Source organism: Protopterus annectens, chromosome 8.part0, assembly GCF_019279795.1.
Source record: "Protopterus annectens isolate FY-2018-M chromosome 8.part0, PAN1.0, whole genome shotgun sequence".
NCBI classification, from domain to species: Eukaryota; Metazoa; Chordata; order Ceratodontiformes; family Protopteridae; genus Protopterus; species Protopterus annectens.
In genome coordinates, this window is record NC_056741.1 from 125,278,374 (window position 1) to 125,297,019 (window position 18,646).

Genomic DNA, 18,646 nt, shown 5'->3' on the forward strand with positions numbered 1-18,646 from the left:
TGGCTATTACCAATGTCTGCAGTACCAACACTTGTCTGTCCATGAAGGCTGGTTTAGAAACAGTAACATATATTTACATAGAGAATTGAATTCTGGCATGGAATGATTACATTAAACACATGACATTTACCATTAATAGGTGAACCCTTCACTTCTATACAAAATGACGATGAAGTCAGTGTGCATAGTAAGTGCTCCCACACTTCCTTAATAAGCATACAGTAGTTCATTCTATTTATTTGTTAGTTACTTTTTCAAATCATTATACAGGGTCAGCAGAAGAACAAACAGTTTCACTAAACCAATAAATGTGGAGGATATCATCAGCAGAATGGCTACTGAAGATGATGACAACTTAGTTATATTTATACATCAGCCTAAGGAAAGTGGCATGCAGTCCCCAAGTTTAATGGCAGGATCTCACCCCACATAACATGTTAGTAACCCTGCAGGAAATGAAAGTGCATCTCAAAGTCAAGCACATGCTGACATTACACTCATACTGGTGCAGGAAGAAAACCCATGCACCTCTACACCAGCATCTCCAAACCCAAGCAAACACTTTTAGGATGATGGCAGATATTTAAAATAATAGGGTCCAACGTTACCAGTGGGACCCAGACACACAAATATTTCATAGCTAACCAAAGAAATAGGGAAAACATCAGCTGTCCAGCAGCAAATGTGCCATTATATTGTTGGGCTCAGAGCAATGCCACAAACAGATGGAAATGGTCAGAGGCCTCCAGGATATGTGTGAGGATTTGCAGTACTGCTTGGAAATGGCATAGAGTAGGTATAATTCCATGAACATACTGATAAGTAGTAAGGTCACACACCAAGCATCCACAGCCACTTCCATTCCTACACTAGTTAGGAGTCCGTCTTGGAAGGGGAAGAGGCTGGGGTGCTGTCCTGACATGTGGGACCAGATCACATGACACTACAAGTGCTTCTTGTGAAAACATTGTAATTAGTTGGAGGAGTAATCACAACAAATTTCATACAGGCCATGTCAGCTTTCATCTATACCTAACAGAACCTCTCATTTGAAGTCCCAGTCATGGTATTGCAGCACTGAAAGATCAGTGTTTGCAGGATCACCTGCATCCAGTAGGTCACATTGGACCAGCTCACCATCCAGATCTCATGACAGCCCCTCTTAAAAATCAACTACACTATCACTTAGCCTATCTTTAGCAGATGTGTATGACATATTTGAACCAGGCCTACTGTGAATCAAGTATGACAATTCTGTTACCTACAATTTGACCTTCACAAACACAGGTCAATGTTTAACTTGAAATAGAATAAGTTATTTAAAAAAGGTGGGGGACTTAGGACATTTTTCAAAAGTATTACTTTCATTCCTGTAGTGGTACTGCTTAAAACTTCATGGACATCTGGAAAAAATCTTTATGTCATAACATATGATTTCAGTCATTAGCACCAATGCTCTATGCATTCCCGTTCTTACAACTGGCAGTTACCAACAATTTAAAAGTAGTAATACACAATTTTTCATGTAAAGACAGTAGTGAGAAAATTCCTGATTAAAATGAGTACCCTACCATGTAAATAAACACTGCTGCTACATGACCCTCACCACTGCACTAATGATGATATTTTTGTGTCTGAGTCCACAGATCATTGTGTATAATAAAATAAAACCATCTGATGTGCAGTATCTCAATAGACAACATACTTTAAACTGAGAAAACATTGCATAATACAAAAAAAATATGATACATTTATATTCAAATGCAAGGTATGAACTCATGTTAAGTACTGAATTAACACCTTTTACTAAGTGAAAACCTGAGGACATTCAGTACATTCATGCATAGGTAAATCACCTCTCTGTGCAAAACAGTTAAAATGTGATTATCACGTACATGCCTTACAATATCACTGAACAGGAGTCAGTGAGCACTCAGGCATGACTTTTACAAACAATAAAATGAGTACCTGTTCTGAAAAAAAAAAAAAATATATATATATATATATATATATATATATATATATATATATATATGTGTGTGTGTGTGTGTGTGTGTGTGTGTGTGTGTGTGTGTGTGTGTTATTTACAGATGAGAAGGAATGTCAGATGAACAGTGACAGCAGACCCTGCACCACACAGCACAGCCCACAGGTATCGCTACATGCAGCAGTTATACTGTGTATGTTTTTAACAAGAAAGGAAATATTAACCTGAATGTCATGGTCTGTAGTTGGTCTGTAGTTCTTGACAAGACACCTCCTCTTTACCTGTGCAGTCATATTTATTTCATTTATTTATTTATTTTACATTTAATTACCAGGAAAGTCGACTGGATGCATGTCCTTTTTCAGTGGAGGCCCGGGGAGAAAAGCTCCACACAGAACAAGCCATTTCACAGTATAGCAATTTAACAATGTAAGAAAATATTGATAACATATTGATTGTTTCCGTACAGACAATCATACAATGTAATAATTTAACACTGTGTGATAATGTCAATTACACAGAGTGTTACTGTTTCTAGAACGTAGAGTTTAACAGTCAGGAACCTATCACTTAACTAAGAAAATAGATATAATACAAAGACAGAATGGTGTCACACAACATAAACACATACAGCCATTAAACACTTACTATTTAAAAAATCAAAGTTTGTCATCAGAGGTAATTGAGCCTAAAGTAAGCATAAGTGTTGTTAGTATCATCATATAGAGTAATTATGATTTTCTGAGAGAGATGGTTTAGTCAGGAATAGAACAGGGGCTGATGCACTTGTTATATAAGTGCATCTTTAACATTTTTTTTAAATTGCATCAGGGCTGAGGTATATGAGATTTCATATGGAAGTGCATTCCACACTTTGACTATGTAATTAGAGAATAGAAATTCTACAGCTAGGTTTTTGGCTGTAATGATCTTAATGAACGGTTTGTTGGTGGAGAGTAAGGATCTGGCACAGGAATATGGTTGAAGTATATTTCGCAGAACAAGTGTTTTCTCAGCTTGATAGAATATTTCATGGGCCATGGTTAGCTGGTTAAAGAGAAAGAAATGGGAAAGTTCCAGTAATTGAGTTGTTTGAGTGCAATACAGTGGTGAGATCTCGATGGGGAATTGGTGTAGCAGGATTCAAATTTTGCTAATTCTGATTTGTTTAGATTTGTGAATATGGGAGATGCAGGAGCCTGTTGTATAGGGTCTATTACTAATGCTGCTAGTTGGTCATCATTACTCATAGAAGTACTAGAACCAGGAGCGGCAGGGACAGCATGGGTCACTTTACCACCAGACCGGCACACAATCATGTTGTGCAGAATATGCAAAACATCCTGCATACAGTAGGTGGGTCACACCGAAGGGCACCCCCAGACTCATCTAAGCACCTGAAATTGCTTTTAAGGGTGCAAAGAACTCCTCGATGATAGCACTTGTCTGGGACAGGGATGTGTTGTAGATCTTGTCTGTAGCTCCACTTGGATTTCCAACTGGTGTCATGAGCCACAGCTCTAGTGAATATCCAGAATCACTTGAAATACAAAAAAAAAAAAAAAGTGTGAAGGGGGAACAAAACAAAAAAAAGTGGTTTATCACTCAGCATTTTACCACAAATAACTACATAAAAAATGGACAAAAAAATGTTCTCACTTGCCATCTAGATGACCACTGGACATCATACAATGTAGAAAGAGATGGTAGAGTGAGCTAGTGTGCCAAATATGGAAATCATGTGCACTGCCAGGATGCTGGGCAGAGACATTTGTAATGCATCCCCATGCATCACATACTACCTGGTAATTGATGGAATAGTAGCCCTTCCTACTGCAGTATCCCTCACCATGGATTAGAAGGGGCCCTAATTGCAAGTTGGGTGCTATCAATTGCACCAAGTACCTCACGGAAGTATGATACCTTGAGGTGACACCGCAAAACAGTTGTACTGATTCACATGGGCCAAGATTATATTCAAGAAATTGCTGCAGTATCCTCAAGGCAGAAACCTGTGAGAACCCCAACATGTCCACAGTCTGTGATTGGAAGGTCCCAGTGGCAATTATAATGATGGCTATATGTACCTTAGTATCCACAGGGACTGGAAGTCTACACATTCCTTCAGTACCCCTATAGCGGTCATACCTACTCACTAAAACCTTATAATATTCATGTCCACTCTAAACCAATCAAGTATCTGCTAATTATCAAAATTATAGTGAGTTATCCTTCTTGGCCAGCAAGCACCCCTGGGCACAAGCAATTTTGACAGCCAAAAACAAGCAGCTCATAACAGGAAATTCCAAGGCTAGCAGCAAGTGGCAGCATTTGCATGAACTGCAAAGTAATAGGATTGGTGAGACTCCACATTATATAACATATCTGATGGCACAAAACAGCGGGAAAATTTTGCTATGAATAGCAAGTAGGTAAGAGAAAATGCTTAATTAGCATATGCTGGTTTATATCATTCCTCAATTACATCTAATTATCACTTCATTTGCTTAGACTTATTCACAGCCATTTCATGTTACTGTAAGTGATCTCTATGAATTGTGGTGTTGCTGTGGTCATTCACGGATAGCATGGATAGGCTTAACGCATTCATCTAATGATGATGAATACTGCTCACACATATCAATTAAGGTAATGATAAGCTGCACTCAGATGAATGGTGGTATCATTCTCCTGCCCACCAGTGCACGTAGTATGCCTTTGTGTACGATCCTCATTGGTGAAACAGCCTGAATTGCTGCTTGAAGTAACAGTGCAACACAGTGTGTCATGGTACAGTTACTGGGTAAGGAGTCCATGTGCCTGACATACCTTCCTCAGTAGTTCATCTCCAATGTACTGTGATCCACATTCATACCACACATGGATTTATAACCTTTTTTTTCATTCATTAGATATAACACACGACAAAGACAGTAGCATGTTATGGTAAAGAGGGCATCTGTTACTGTGGAGCTACCACTAGTGTTAGGGCATCACTATCACTGTATAAAGACAGTGTCATTGTAACTACCCCACAGGGAATGCAGCTACCAGTGGGGATATTCCTACTATGCTAAAGATTGTTTTCTTTTATAATATGTTGCTGTTTAGCTTTGTTTGATAAGCCATACATTTCAACCGCCTAGAGCTAGAATTCTAGACAAAGGCCAAGAATTAGAGATCATTTTAAAATATTGCTCTTATAAGCTTATAAAGTTGCTAGAAAATCATGTTTTGCTTTAATATGTGTTTTTAATGATATGAAGTTTTACACTGAAATGCCTGTCCTTATATAGTGACTTCAGTACTCAGGGATTAACTAGAAAACCACACATTTGATGGCACAAACCAAAATATGAATAAAAAATATGGGCATTCCGAGAAGTTGTGGACAGTTAGTAGGTACGTGCTAAGCAAAACATCAACAAGGAAGGGACTGTGGTGGGTTTTATGCTCTGTACCAACTGTACATATGCAGTTCTTTTCACCATAACTTTAATTGGCACCAATGCATATGTAGTTATTGCAGTGTGACTGAATCATGCAGGATCTTGAGGGGAGTTGGTTTTAATTGTGTGTTTCATGCATGCAGTGCCAACACCCCATCATGTAGCAATCTGTTTGAATCTCATAGTTTTTTGGTATGTTATTCTACTGCATCCCAGCCCTAGTCCATAAGATATACTGTTCACAAATCCCTTTAGAAGCCCTTAAGTTGCTCTTCAGTTTTGTTTTGTTTCATATGAATTTGGTTTTGGGTAATGCTGTTTTGATCACTCATATGTTGAAATGGAAAAGTTCCTTACCTGTTTGACCACGATTCCCTTCCAAGGCAGTGATTTTTTGTTCTGCTTGACTGACGTTTGTTTGAAGGGTTGACTGATTTTTAGTCATGACAGTGAGTTTCTCTTCTACTTGCTTAAGAAGCATCTGAAGGCTCGTCTGATTCCTTCCCATGGCAGTGATCTTTTCTTCTGATTCTTTAAGCTTGATGTTCAGCAAAAGGACCTCATTATTGTTCAGTTCTAGTTGTCTTGATAGTTGCAAAACTGTTAAGATAATAAAACATAGCATGTATCAGTAACAAAACATTATTTAAGCAAAAACAATAAAATGCATGAAATAATACATCTATAGGAACATGCAGCTACAACAGACTATGATAGAATACTTTTTAGCTAAACTTTAAATCTCAGTAAACAGAATGATGTTTCACTCTTTAGCAAAAGATTACTATTATACACCTTTATGATTCAACTGCACTTAACATGCCAGATCTATATTTAGATAAGTAGTGATTGACCTTTTATGATTCTACAATGGCAATATGCAAGTTAAGATTATTTAAGTGATAACCCATGCCTGGGTGTGGGTAATGCTGGATTTACCCACGGTTGTCTTTGTTTGGCCAGTCGGGCTTCGCCCTCGTGACTAAACCACCAACCGTGAGTAAATCCAGCATTACCCACACCCAGGCATGGGTTATCACTTAAATAATCTTAACTTGCATATTGCCATTGTAGAATCATAAAAGGTCAATCTTTTTGTTCATTATGTAGTCCACATCCTGCTGGCCTGTTACTACTTATCTAAATATAGATCTGGCATGTTAGCAAAGTGCGGTAAATATTACAGTGCAGTTGAATCATAAAGGCACCACCTAAATAGTAGATCATCAAATATGCCATAGGATACTTTTGGATGTTTTGCTGTGTCTGAAAATTAATTTCAGTATAACTGTTTTGAATTTCAAGTGAAAACTAAGGTACATGATGTCACTCCAACAGGGATGTGTCTGAAAGAAACCACCCAGTATGTATAAACAATTATCTTATTATATGCTTAAACAGAATGCTAGTAAGTCTACATTACAAATCAGGAACCAACTTCCAATTTGTGTATTTAAGAATTTTTTTAAATTTAGGAAAGTTTTCATGGTGGCATTTTAACTATTGTAATGACATCTTAATTCTGATATCTAAAATAAGCATTTTGCTTTGCTGAAATATGTGTTAATCAGCAGTCTCTGTTTCAGCAGTTTCTACAATCTCTTTTGGCATGCTCTCTGCCATGTAATTTCCTAATGTCATTTTATCCAATAAGAGCCCATATAAATAAAGGTGTAAATGTGCCTTTTCCATCTGTGATGTAGATCAACAACATTCTACCTAAACAGCCAAAAAACAAATCCAATTCCTGACCTAGGTGTTAAAATCAAATAAAAACACATCAAACACCAGGGTCCAGTCATATTAATAAAATCATTTAATTTAGTATAGAAAAAACTTTGGGGGCATTAAAATGAGGCATTATTTAAGGACTTGATGTCATGTGTGTTTTTATTTTGAATAAGTCTGGTGGGTGTTAGTGTATGAAAACACAAAATAATAAAGTGTCTCTGTGCTACATTAAACAATTTCATTGATACCACTGGACACTAATGTTTGATGTGGTTTTATTGGCCCATATGGGTTGCAAAAAGAATTGGCAGCATAGTAGAGTTTATCTTCAGGGTGTGCCTGCCTCCTACATGACTTGGTGTCACTAATAGTAAGCTAATTCAAGGAATATAATGAATAGCAAAATAATAGGATATCACCTTTTAGAAATCTTCGGTTGTAAAAGAAAAAAAAAGCTGCATTGAATCCAAATGCACATCTAGCTCTTATAGTGTACTGGATAATTTGGGATGCAGTTGTAAAAGGCTTTTTTCTTACTGTCTTGTCACTGGTTAAAGTATAAGAACAAGTATAAGAACAACCTGTGAATTTATATAAGACAAAAAAAAAAGTCAATGAAAAAAACATTTCACCTCATAACAGAAAACTATTCATTACAAAATGGCTCGCAAGGGCAGTTAGCTTAGTATGAACCTATGAACCTATGAACAAGTCATGAAACAAATGCAGATCTGAATTTAGTGATATAAGCCATTTGTTTGAATGTAGAAGATTTGGCAGAGATCCTAGAAATTCTTTGCATCAGAATTTTGTTTTTTAGTGCTATTTACTGTTGTGCCCTGTGACCCAATGGTCATCGGTTCCTAAAGTCTTGAGATGTTACCTTTAATTACAATTGTACCTCTAAGGTCCAAAACAGCTAGGCTGTTAGGAACTGCTAAGCAGATGGTAACAGACTTCAAGCCTTGAAATGATCTTCCACTAATATTAAAGGCAGGGTAATGAAATGAACCCCAAAACCATGAGCTGTTAGTGATCTCCGACTGTGGTAATACTAGCTGATGGTGACATCATGAGCTGTTAGTGGACTGTGGTAATACTAGTTAATGACGGCATTATGAGCTGTTATTGGTCTCTGACTATGGTAATGCTAGTTGATGACTTCATGAGCTGTTAGTGGTTTGACTGTGGTAATACTAGTTGATGGTGACATCATGAGCTGTTAGTGGACTGTGGTAATACTAGTTAATGATGACATTATGAGCTGTTATTGGTCTCTGACTGGAATTACTAGTTGATGATGACTTCATGAGCTGTTAGTGGTTTGACTGTGGTAATACTAGTTGATGATGACATTATGAGCTGTTATTGGTCTCTGACTAGAATTACTAGTTGATGATGACTTCATGAGCTGTTAGTGGTTTGACTGTGGTAATACTAGTTGATGGTGACATCATGAGCTGTTAGTGGTCTGTGACTGTGGTAATACTAGATAATGATGACATTATGAGCTGTTATTGGTCTCTGATTGTGGTAATTACTAGTTGATGATAACTTCATGAGCTGTTAGTGGTTTGACTGTGGTAATACTAGTTGATAGTGACATCATGAGCTGTTAGTGGTCTGTGACTGTGGTAATACTAGATAATGATGACATTATGAGCTGTCATTGGTCTCTGATTGTGGTAATACTAGTTGATGATGACTTCATGAGCTGTTAGTGGTTTGTGACTGTGGTAATACTAGTTGATGACATCATGAGCTGTTATTGGTCTGTGACTGTGGTAACAGTAGTTGATGATGATAGAATTAAAATGTGAAGGACCTGTGGCACACTCGTCTGAGATGGGGTAAAATGTGACTGAGAATTGGTGTATGTTGTGCCAGATATTAATTAAACCATGATCTGTCCAAGGTTGTGTGGTGAAGGAACAGCTCACAGCTAAGCTTTTCCATTATTGCTAAGGATATCATACTAGTTACATCTTCCTGAGATTGTGAGCTACTTTATCACCTGGCTATAAAACTCATTTAAAACACTGACATTTATGTCCTTAATAGAAAAAAAACATTTCTCCTAAAATTTTCATTTAATTGAAATGTGCTTAGCTCTTACACTAAACACAGTAGGAAAATAAGATATTACCAGTAAATTGTGTAGACATAGTAAGGACCCAAAGAAACAAGCAGGAATTTGCTTATGAATTGTGCAGGAGTGAGTCTTGACTTTGATGAAAAAGTGTAAACTGTGCTTTTGCATTTCATAAAAAAGTGTAAACTGTGTTTTTGCATTTCACATGACTGCATCAGCTTTATTTCAGAAGGAAATGCTCCATTCTGGACATTTAAATAAGAGGTAAGCAAAATATTCTTAACTGCAATCTATGAATAATATTGCAGTACTCACAATTAATCTTCAGATACATAGTATGCTTTACAAATTGAGCAATTAAGGATGGTAAATATCTTAATGGTAAAGCTACAGTGAGTATAAACATCTACTTGTTTATTATTTTTTCACTATTCATTCTTAAGGGCCTTATCTTACATTATCCTATTAGTTAATGGACTGAGAATCCTTAGCAATGATAATATTAATAAAAATAAATGTGGATTTCTGGGGATGATGCAAAGTTAATAGTAATACTGTCAGACAGCTCTCTTAGTCTTCTGCACCATCATAAAATAAACCATAGTGAGTTTTCCTTACGGTGTGGTGCATAAAGAACTGGGGAATCAAAATTAGCCATCCTTGGATAATTACCTGCTGACAAATCATAAAAGAAAAAAGCAAAACCAACAATCCCAGTGTTGCTGTCCTAGCTAGGACATGATAGAAGAGTCTTCATGAGTTCTGTTCAAGCAGCTTTATTTTATACAAACATATCACTATAGAAGTTTACTGACTTTAGCTCAAGTAACTTATACACAAACTAACAACTGTGATTATGCATGCTCACTCTCTGGCTGCTCTTTCAAAATGCCACTAGGGATTGCACGTGTCAGGAATTCATACATGCACATACAGCCTTGATATGCTTCTTAAAGATACAGCACACACATCACTTGCACTCTGATCTACATCCTCCGTCTTTGAGAAATAGATCATACAACGTTATGAGTCTATTTGGCATGCAGAAATCACAATTCTTTGTCATGCATTATACAATACTAAACACACACACACACACACACACAGACACACACACACATATATATATATATATATATATATATATATATATATATATATATATATATATATATATATATATATATATATATATATATATATATATATATATATATATATATATATATATATATATATATATATATATATACAATCAAGTCCATGTTGCTGATATTTCATACTAGGCTTAAATACTCGTCCATATCATGTGACATAAAACTGGAAATTAGATTTAGCAACTGGAACTGTCTCTGCAAAATGTTTGACCTGTCAAATGTTTGATTCAAGATATTTACAGTTCCTCCTATACTCTACACCCTCAGAGTCTACCAGGTGAGATCTCAGCTTGGCACAGATGCTTGCTATCTGTCCAATTCAATCAAAACCTTTCATTGTCTGGATCCGTACCATCTCTCTTTCCCTCAATGGACAAAGTAATCTGCTCGATCTGTCATAACTCGATTTCTGGATATTATGCTTCGTAAACAATTGAGTGTTGATGGTTTTATTGTTCTTAGGATTAAGCTTCAAAAACTAGAAGTAATGGGTAGCATAGTTCTGGTTTGCCTGGAAAGTAGTCTTTGAGCAGGTGAGCCAAGAATATCATCATGGGGTACGTTTCTGAGATTAAGCAAATTCATGAACACATTGTTATTATCACACTTTGACCTTTCAAGTAATTGCTTTGCACTCTGCACTGCACGTTCAACAAGATCATTGGACTGAGGATATTCAGGACTACAAGTTACATGTACAAAGTCTCATTCTTTGGCAAACTTCTGAAACAACCAGCTAGTAAACTGAGTACCATTTTCAGAAAGAACATTGTGTGGACTACCATGAACTGAGAAATGATGTTTCAGTTTAGTAACAACAGTAGTGGATGTTACGTTAGGTAGTAGATCGATCTCAAACCAATTCGAATAAGAGTCTACCAAAACCAAGTAGTGTTGATTGTTCCACTCAAAGATATCAGTTGCTACTGTAGACCAAGGTAGTTCAGGAATTGACTTAGATGAAGCGGTTCTCTTTGCCAATGCAGTCTAGTACTATTGCATACTGAACAAGAAGAAAGTACTTTATCAATATCTTTTGGTAATGAAGGCCAAAATACTAATTATCTAGCACTTCTCTTAGTGGATGCAGATTCTGGCTGACCACAGTGCAAAATCTGGATATATTCTTGTTGGAAGGAAGCAGGAACAACAGTTTTAAAACCTTTGAAAATAATGCCATCTTCCATCGATAATTCATCTCTGTAAGGAAAATAGGTTTGCACTTTAGGTGGCACACTGGATTGCTTTGACAGTGGCCATCTCACATTAATGTAGTGATTGAGCTTTTGCAAAAGTGAATCAGTCTGAGTGTGATCTCTTAACTCATCAAGTCTTGTGGTGAAAAAAATCATGCACTGACATCACATCAAAGTCAAAATTCTCTGTGTCAAGCTGTTCTGTCATATTTCTGGGCAATATGTATAAGGTATCAGCCAGACAGAGTAATTTGCCTTTCACGTAGACCATCTTGAAATTGTACTTTTGCAATCTGAGCATCATTCTTTGTAATCTCACTGAAGCAGAATGCATAGGCTTCTTTAGAATTATAAGTAGAAGTTGGTGGTCAGTTTCATTCTGAATAGCTTGATCATAAATATAATCATGAAACTTGGAACATGCAAATACTATTGCCAAAAACTCCTTCTCAATTTGAGAATACTGCATCTCAGTTTGGGTTAGCATTCAGGAAGCATAGGCTACTGGTCTGCCCCTTGAAGTATAACTGTGCCAAGACCAAATTTTGAAGCATCACAAGGAGTAACTGGTTTGTTCACATCATAGTATATTAATGTAGGTGGGTGGCAATTTTCTGCTTGAGGTCTTCAAATGTCTTCTGGTGCTGTTCCAATATGACCATGCAACATTTTTGCACATTACCTCTCTTAAAGGTGCTGTCAACTCACTGAAGTCTGGTATAAACTTACCTAAATAGTTGATCATGCATAGAAAATGCTGTAGAGCTTGTACATTATCTGGTGCTGACATCTCAAGAATAGCTGCTTGCTTGGTCGGGTCTGGTCTTAAGCCTATACCCATAAACAAATGGCCTACGTATGTAACTTCTGGAGGTCTGAATTTATACTTCAGAGGATTGAGCTTTAAGTTTACTTCATGTGCTCTGTCTAGAAGTTTCTGTCATGCTCTGCTTCACCAGTGCCACCAACCAATAAATCATCTACTATAATTGCACAAGGATAACCCAAAAATTGCTCCATTGCATGCTGAAAGACTTCACTTGCAGAATTTATTCCAAATGGCATTCTTAGGAATCTGTATCTGCCAAATGGAGTACCAAAAGTAGTTAGAAATGAGGAATTGTGATCAAGTATCACTTGCCAAAATGAACTCTTTGCATCCAAGACAGAAAAAAAACAGTAACATTCGGTATTAGAGCTGCAACTTCTTCGGCTGTGCGCATTGGATGTTTTTTTGTTTGTCTTTTCGGCTTTTCCTGGTTAGGGGTCACCACAGTGGAACTATGGTCTGCTAATGATTGGCAGTCCATTTTTATGGTGCAGAGTTGCCAGCCCGGCACCCACCCTTCAGCGAAGGCACGTCCATTCATGCATGTCTTTTGCATTGGATGGAGCTGTCTCTTTAATGCTCTGTTTAAATCTCTTAGGTCAATACATATTCTGATTTTATCTGAGCCATTTTTATGAGCAGCTACCATGGAGGACACCCATTCAGTTGGTTTTGTGACTGTACAAATTACACCCTGCTGCATCATTTTATTCAACTGAGCCTTAACGTTATCCTGCATTGCTATCAGAACTCTTTTTTGTGGTCTGACTACTGGAGTGACTTCTGGGTCTAACTTCATGGAATACACCAATGGAAATTTGCCCAATTTGTCATCGAAAACATCAGCATATTCTGACAAAATGACTTCAGAAAAATTAGAAATCGGAAATGCACTTATATGATGAACCTCTTTAGCATAAAAAGCAGATTCATTCTAAAACTATCTTTGAGACCCAATAAAGATTGCACTGGTCTTCGGACTACATAGAATAACAAGTTGTAACAGTTGTCAGCCAAATAACATGAAAGCATCACTGAGCATCCGGTGTGAATTTCTTCACCTCCATAAACAACAAGTTTCACAATACTGGCCACATTGAGTTGTTCATTAGTTCTCACTTTAGCAAATGTGTCTGCTGATATAACATTACACTTTGAACCATTGTCAGTGTTAAGCTCTGTAGATTTTCCATTAATCTGGACAGTACAAAACACTTTGCTCCTTGTCAATAAATTCACTGCATCAACTTTTTCACCAAACACTGATACACCATCTACAAAGAAAGCTGACTGCTTTTGCTCGAGTTGATCGACTTGCTTTTTTGTGTGACCTTTCTTTACAACTGTGTGAGGCTTACTTGATTTGCAAAACTGTTCCACTTTTTTACACGTGACATTGTTGACCAAATGCTAAGCACTTCTCTCTTTTCGACTCATGATTTGCTCCACAATTGTAGGTGGCTGCGGTGGTGCAGCGGTTAGTGTTGCTGCCTCACAGCAAGAGGTTCTCTGGTTCAATGCTGGGGTGCCTTCTGTGCAAAGTCTGTATGTCCTCCCTGTGGTCACGTGGGTGTGCTTCAGTTTCCTCCCACATCCCAAAGACATACTGTAGGTGGATTGGACACTTTAAATTGGCCCTAGGTGTGTGTGCCTCCTGTGGAAGGTTGGGCACCAGACTAACAACTTGACATTGTAAAAAAAACTCCACTGCCAATCATGAGTGGACAGGTGATCTTCTGTGGCAACCCCTAACCGGATAAGCTGGAAGAAGCAATAAAGATAGATTTGGGCTTTGCTGATTCATGCTTGTACTTGAGTGGAGCTTGCTCCTTTCTTTTTGGAAAACTACATGTCTTCCTTGGAAACCTGTAGCTGCCATGTGCTTGGGCCCACTTTTAGCCATGTGTCGCATACTATCTACACTTGCTCTGGAGCCAACTAAAACCATGCTCTTGTCACTTGCAAGCATACTTGTGTGTTTTTCTGTCACCTCATGGATTTGAAAAATCTCTATGGTTTTGCTCAACGTTAAATAACTGTCACAAAGTAAAATCTTTCTCACAGCAGCACTACTACTACCACACACAAACCTGTCCTTTATCAGCTCATCTTTTAAGTCACCAAACCAACATGTTTTAGCTCTGTTTCTCTGTTATATAAGCTGCAATATTTCCCCTGGTTTCTGATCTCCTGTGTAAAACAAATGGCTCTCTAATGGCTCTCTAATGTAATATTTGTCTGGGGGTTACACATTTCTCTGAAATTGTGCTCCAAACACTCTAGGTCTTTCCTTGATTCAACCTGTACAACAGTATGATGGATTGCACCTTCTCCTTCATATACTGCTGGTGCATACATAACTGGACATTCTCTTTCTATGGCCTCTGACCCAGCTAGGTTTAACAAAATGAATGCCCTGGTTCATGCACCTCTCTCTGCATAAGCTGCTTGTATAAAAATATCATACTCTTGCTCAAATATTCTCCAATCTTTTGCAATATTCTGATCCAATACAAGTGGTAGGGGCTTTCAAAATCTGGCTGCCATAGTAACACATACCGGTAAAGGGTTTTGCAACAGATGCACATATGCCAGAAAGTTATGCCAGTATTTGTAACTTTGTCCAGTGCCTTTGTGCTTCTGAATTTATACCTTTTGGGCTTTTTGAAATTATTCTAATGGACAAACTCATAGTACTTTGAATAACTGGACTTTGTGAAATAAATTTCTCGGACACTTTATATTTTGTAATATCATTTGAAAGGCTAAATGCTAAAGTCATTTATCATCACTTTAAGAAATACTTCAACAACTTTACAATGCAACTGAATAACTCTCAGGCACTGTAATACTCTTGTGATGTCGTCTTTTGCAAGAAGTCACCTCTTATTGGTGTAAAAAACATATCAAATAACTGCACAATGTGAATAAATCGGACATCTCTTGCCCAAAACTCAGTAACCTTCAAAGTAATTGCAATTTATGAATAACTGCATACAACACACTGAAATGTCCCCAAAATGGTGGCACCTTGCTAGGCAACTCTTTACACTACAAGAAACACTCTGTAATTGTGGCACTTTTCTAATAGACACACCCAGCACAATAAACTTTTCAAAATGGCTATACTTTGATTGTATTTCATGAAATAGTTGCACTTTGCACACAATAAACTCTTTGAAACACATGCACAGTAATAAGCACACACACTGTAAGCACTTTTACATACTTTGAGATATTTCAAATAACTTTAATTATGCCCTTGATACAATACAAAGTTGGAGTTATGCCAAAACACAGCACTTTGCCAAAACACATGCAGTCGCCTTGCTTTATTTTTGCTTATTGTGCCCTTTTTTCCCTTATTATATTTATTTTGCTCATTTAAGCCCTTTTCATGGCCAATGTACTTTTCTTGTGCTCGTTTTACTATAAACATGCCCACTTTTGCCTTAAACACACTAGTTTTGCTTTAAACATACTCATTTTGCTTTACTGTTAATTGTTTCGTCAAATGCCCCTATTTTAAACATTTCTTTTAGCTAACAAACTTTTTGTGGCATCCGCTTGCTTAATAATGTGGTTTGTGCCCTTGTAATGCCCCTTTTTATCTTTTCTATCATATAAACAGTTTCTGCTATTTCTCATTACTTTGATTCTTTTCTGGCTCTTTTTGTGCTCTTTTCTCTCAGTTTTACCTTCACTGTCATACCTGCATGTCATGGCTCTGAATTTTATTCTCTGCGATTCTGGTTCTGACACCATGTCGCTCTCCTATCTAGGACACAATAGAAGAGTCTTTGTGGGTTCTGTTCAAGCAGCTTTATTTTATACAAACACATCACTATAGAAGTTTACTGACTTTAACATAAGTAACTTGTACACAAACTAACTGTGATCATGCATGCTCACTCTCTGGCTGCTCTTTCAAAATTGCACTAGCGATTGCTTGTGTCTGGAATGTATATGTGCACGTACAGCCTTGACATGCTTCTTAAAGATATAGCACACATCACTTGCACTCTGATCTACACCCAAGAAGACTTTTAAATTATGCTAATAGCAGTTAAGATATTTGATAAATTCATGGATCCCAGGTTTCAGCCTGATAGTATCATTTTGTTTTAAGCATGATTCTGTTTTGAAGTTTTAACTATTTAACCAGGAAGGATATCACCAAGTTTTTTATAAAAGCAATTTTTCACAGTTGTCTGTGATTGTATCTTCAACTGCAAGAACTGGAAATGCAGAAGAAATGCCTTCTGATGCACATGCAGTCACTGCTGTTTAAAACTGATCTATAAAACAAAAACCTGATAAAATATGCACATTTTTGGTTACCAGACAACTTTGACAGGAAGGATCAAGTGGGCTGCATTGAAATATAATTTTCAAAAGTGTATAAATGGGAATCGGGGTATTAATAGGTAGGAAGAACCAATACGTCTGTATCCTATAAATCCCCTTGCACCTGGAAAAAGTGTTTGTTATCTATTCTTATCCTGCAAATAAAATAATGAACTCTTAAGAGAAGCTTGGGAAAAGAGAAGGGAACTAGTAAATGGAAATAAAATATATTTTGATAATAACTACTCCAAACATGCTGAGGATGATAGGGAAAGGACGTGCACTGTTTCACTGAAACTAAAAAAGAGAGACTACTAGACTAGCATACTTTTATGACATCTATGTCAAATTACATTAGGATGTTAAGCTGTTTCAAGATCTGGACTAAGTGCTCTAAGACATGATTTATCTTCGGCCTCCTAAATCCAGATATAATGGGCAGCATTGGTGATGAATCATTCAGGCTTACACTGATAAATCAAGTACAGATTCAATAACATTTCCATGAGGACTCAATGTGGATTCCTTAGAAATCAGACAAATTTACTTTGAGAATCTCTGTGAAGCTGTTATCAAGGTACAATGAGTGAGGGTTGAGTATGCTCATTCCATTTGGCCTTGTTGGGATTCCAGTGAAATCTGCAAACTGGAAATTTCCAAGGGGCTCTAATAAATGGTGCCTCATTTCAGAAAATGAATATTCAGTTTTTGTTTCCCCTAATGATTTAGTTAGGCTATAGCCTGTTAGCTGAGGGCTGCTGCAAGTTCCTCGTCATGTAATTGTGACAAAAATGTTAGCTATCAAAAACTTATAAGCTGTGGTTTAGTAAGACTTGGTTATAGCCAGCTCAACCATCAATTTCAGATATTGTTTAATGATGAAAATTATTATTTGATCAAGATAGGTTGATCAATGATTACCTGAGCATGACAGGATTTATCTATGCAACAGAAAATGTTTTTGTTTTAAATCACCTGGGGATCAAACAATGCTAGTTCTGACCTGTTTGGTCTACTCAGGCATATAGGCCAGTATGCTGTATCACATAACATGAAGGGAAACAGCCTAAAATATACTTATTTCTTTTAAGATAGGCTCATTTTCTTTCCTCTGGTCATCCATGTTTATTACTGTCACCTTTACATTCCTAATGGTGAAATTCAGCTTGATTCATTAACTAAGTAATAATGAAAGTTTGTTAGTAGCACTGCCCTGTACCTCTTCTTAACCACATTATTAACTATCATAGTGGCTTGTCATTAAAAATGTGTGGTGCAGGAAGCAGTGGTGAAAAAATAATTTGGAAAGTAAAGATTATTCCAACCTGTCTGGCCCAGGATGAAGATTTTTCACCTGAGATTATTCATTCTGTGTACCATTCATAGGGAAAATGGTACTTCAATGGACTATAAACAATCTTTATCCAGATGCAAGTCTCTTAACAGGCAGTAGGATGTCTGCCTTATATGCTGATCAGTGAAACTTTGACTAAATGCAAAAATAGAAATATCACAGCCAAATTAAGGCAGATGTGGTATTTATACATAGAGCTAGATCCGTCTTGACTAGGTTACTGGTTTATTAATCAGACTGTCTGCTCTGTTGTAATATTTACTTTAGATCAGTGACAGTGTTCTTCAATTAGATAGGAAAGTATAGGTAATTAGTCAGAGTGTTTCTATATGTTGGATTTCTATACTTCAGTATCAATTTAATTTTCCTCGTGATTGAATTCTGTTTATTTATTGAAATTGCAGTTTTACATTTTTAATCATTTTGCTCATTATTAAAGATTTTTATTATCTTACATTGTGGCTGGTCAATCAGTGTCTCCTTTAGTGATTTGAGAGTATTTAT

The 18,646-nt window shown here is 36.9% G+C and overlaps 1 protein-coding gene across 1 annotated transcript in view; it reads right to left on the reverse strand.

The window, feature by feature from the left end:
• LOC122808672 (asialoglycoprotein receptor 1-like) overlaps window positions 1-18,646 on the reverse strand; it is a 963,364-nt gene that overhangs the window by 417,481 nt on the left and 527,237 nt on the right. Inside the window, exon 3 of the mRNA XM_044079650.1 lies at window positions 5,794-6,036. Within this exon, the coding sequence (XP_043935585.1) occupies window positions 5,794-6,036 (243 nt within the window). The remainder of the gene's footprint in view (window positions 1-5,793; window positions 6,037-18,646) is intronic.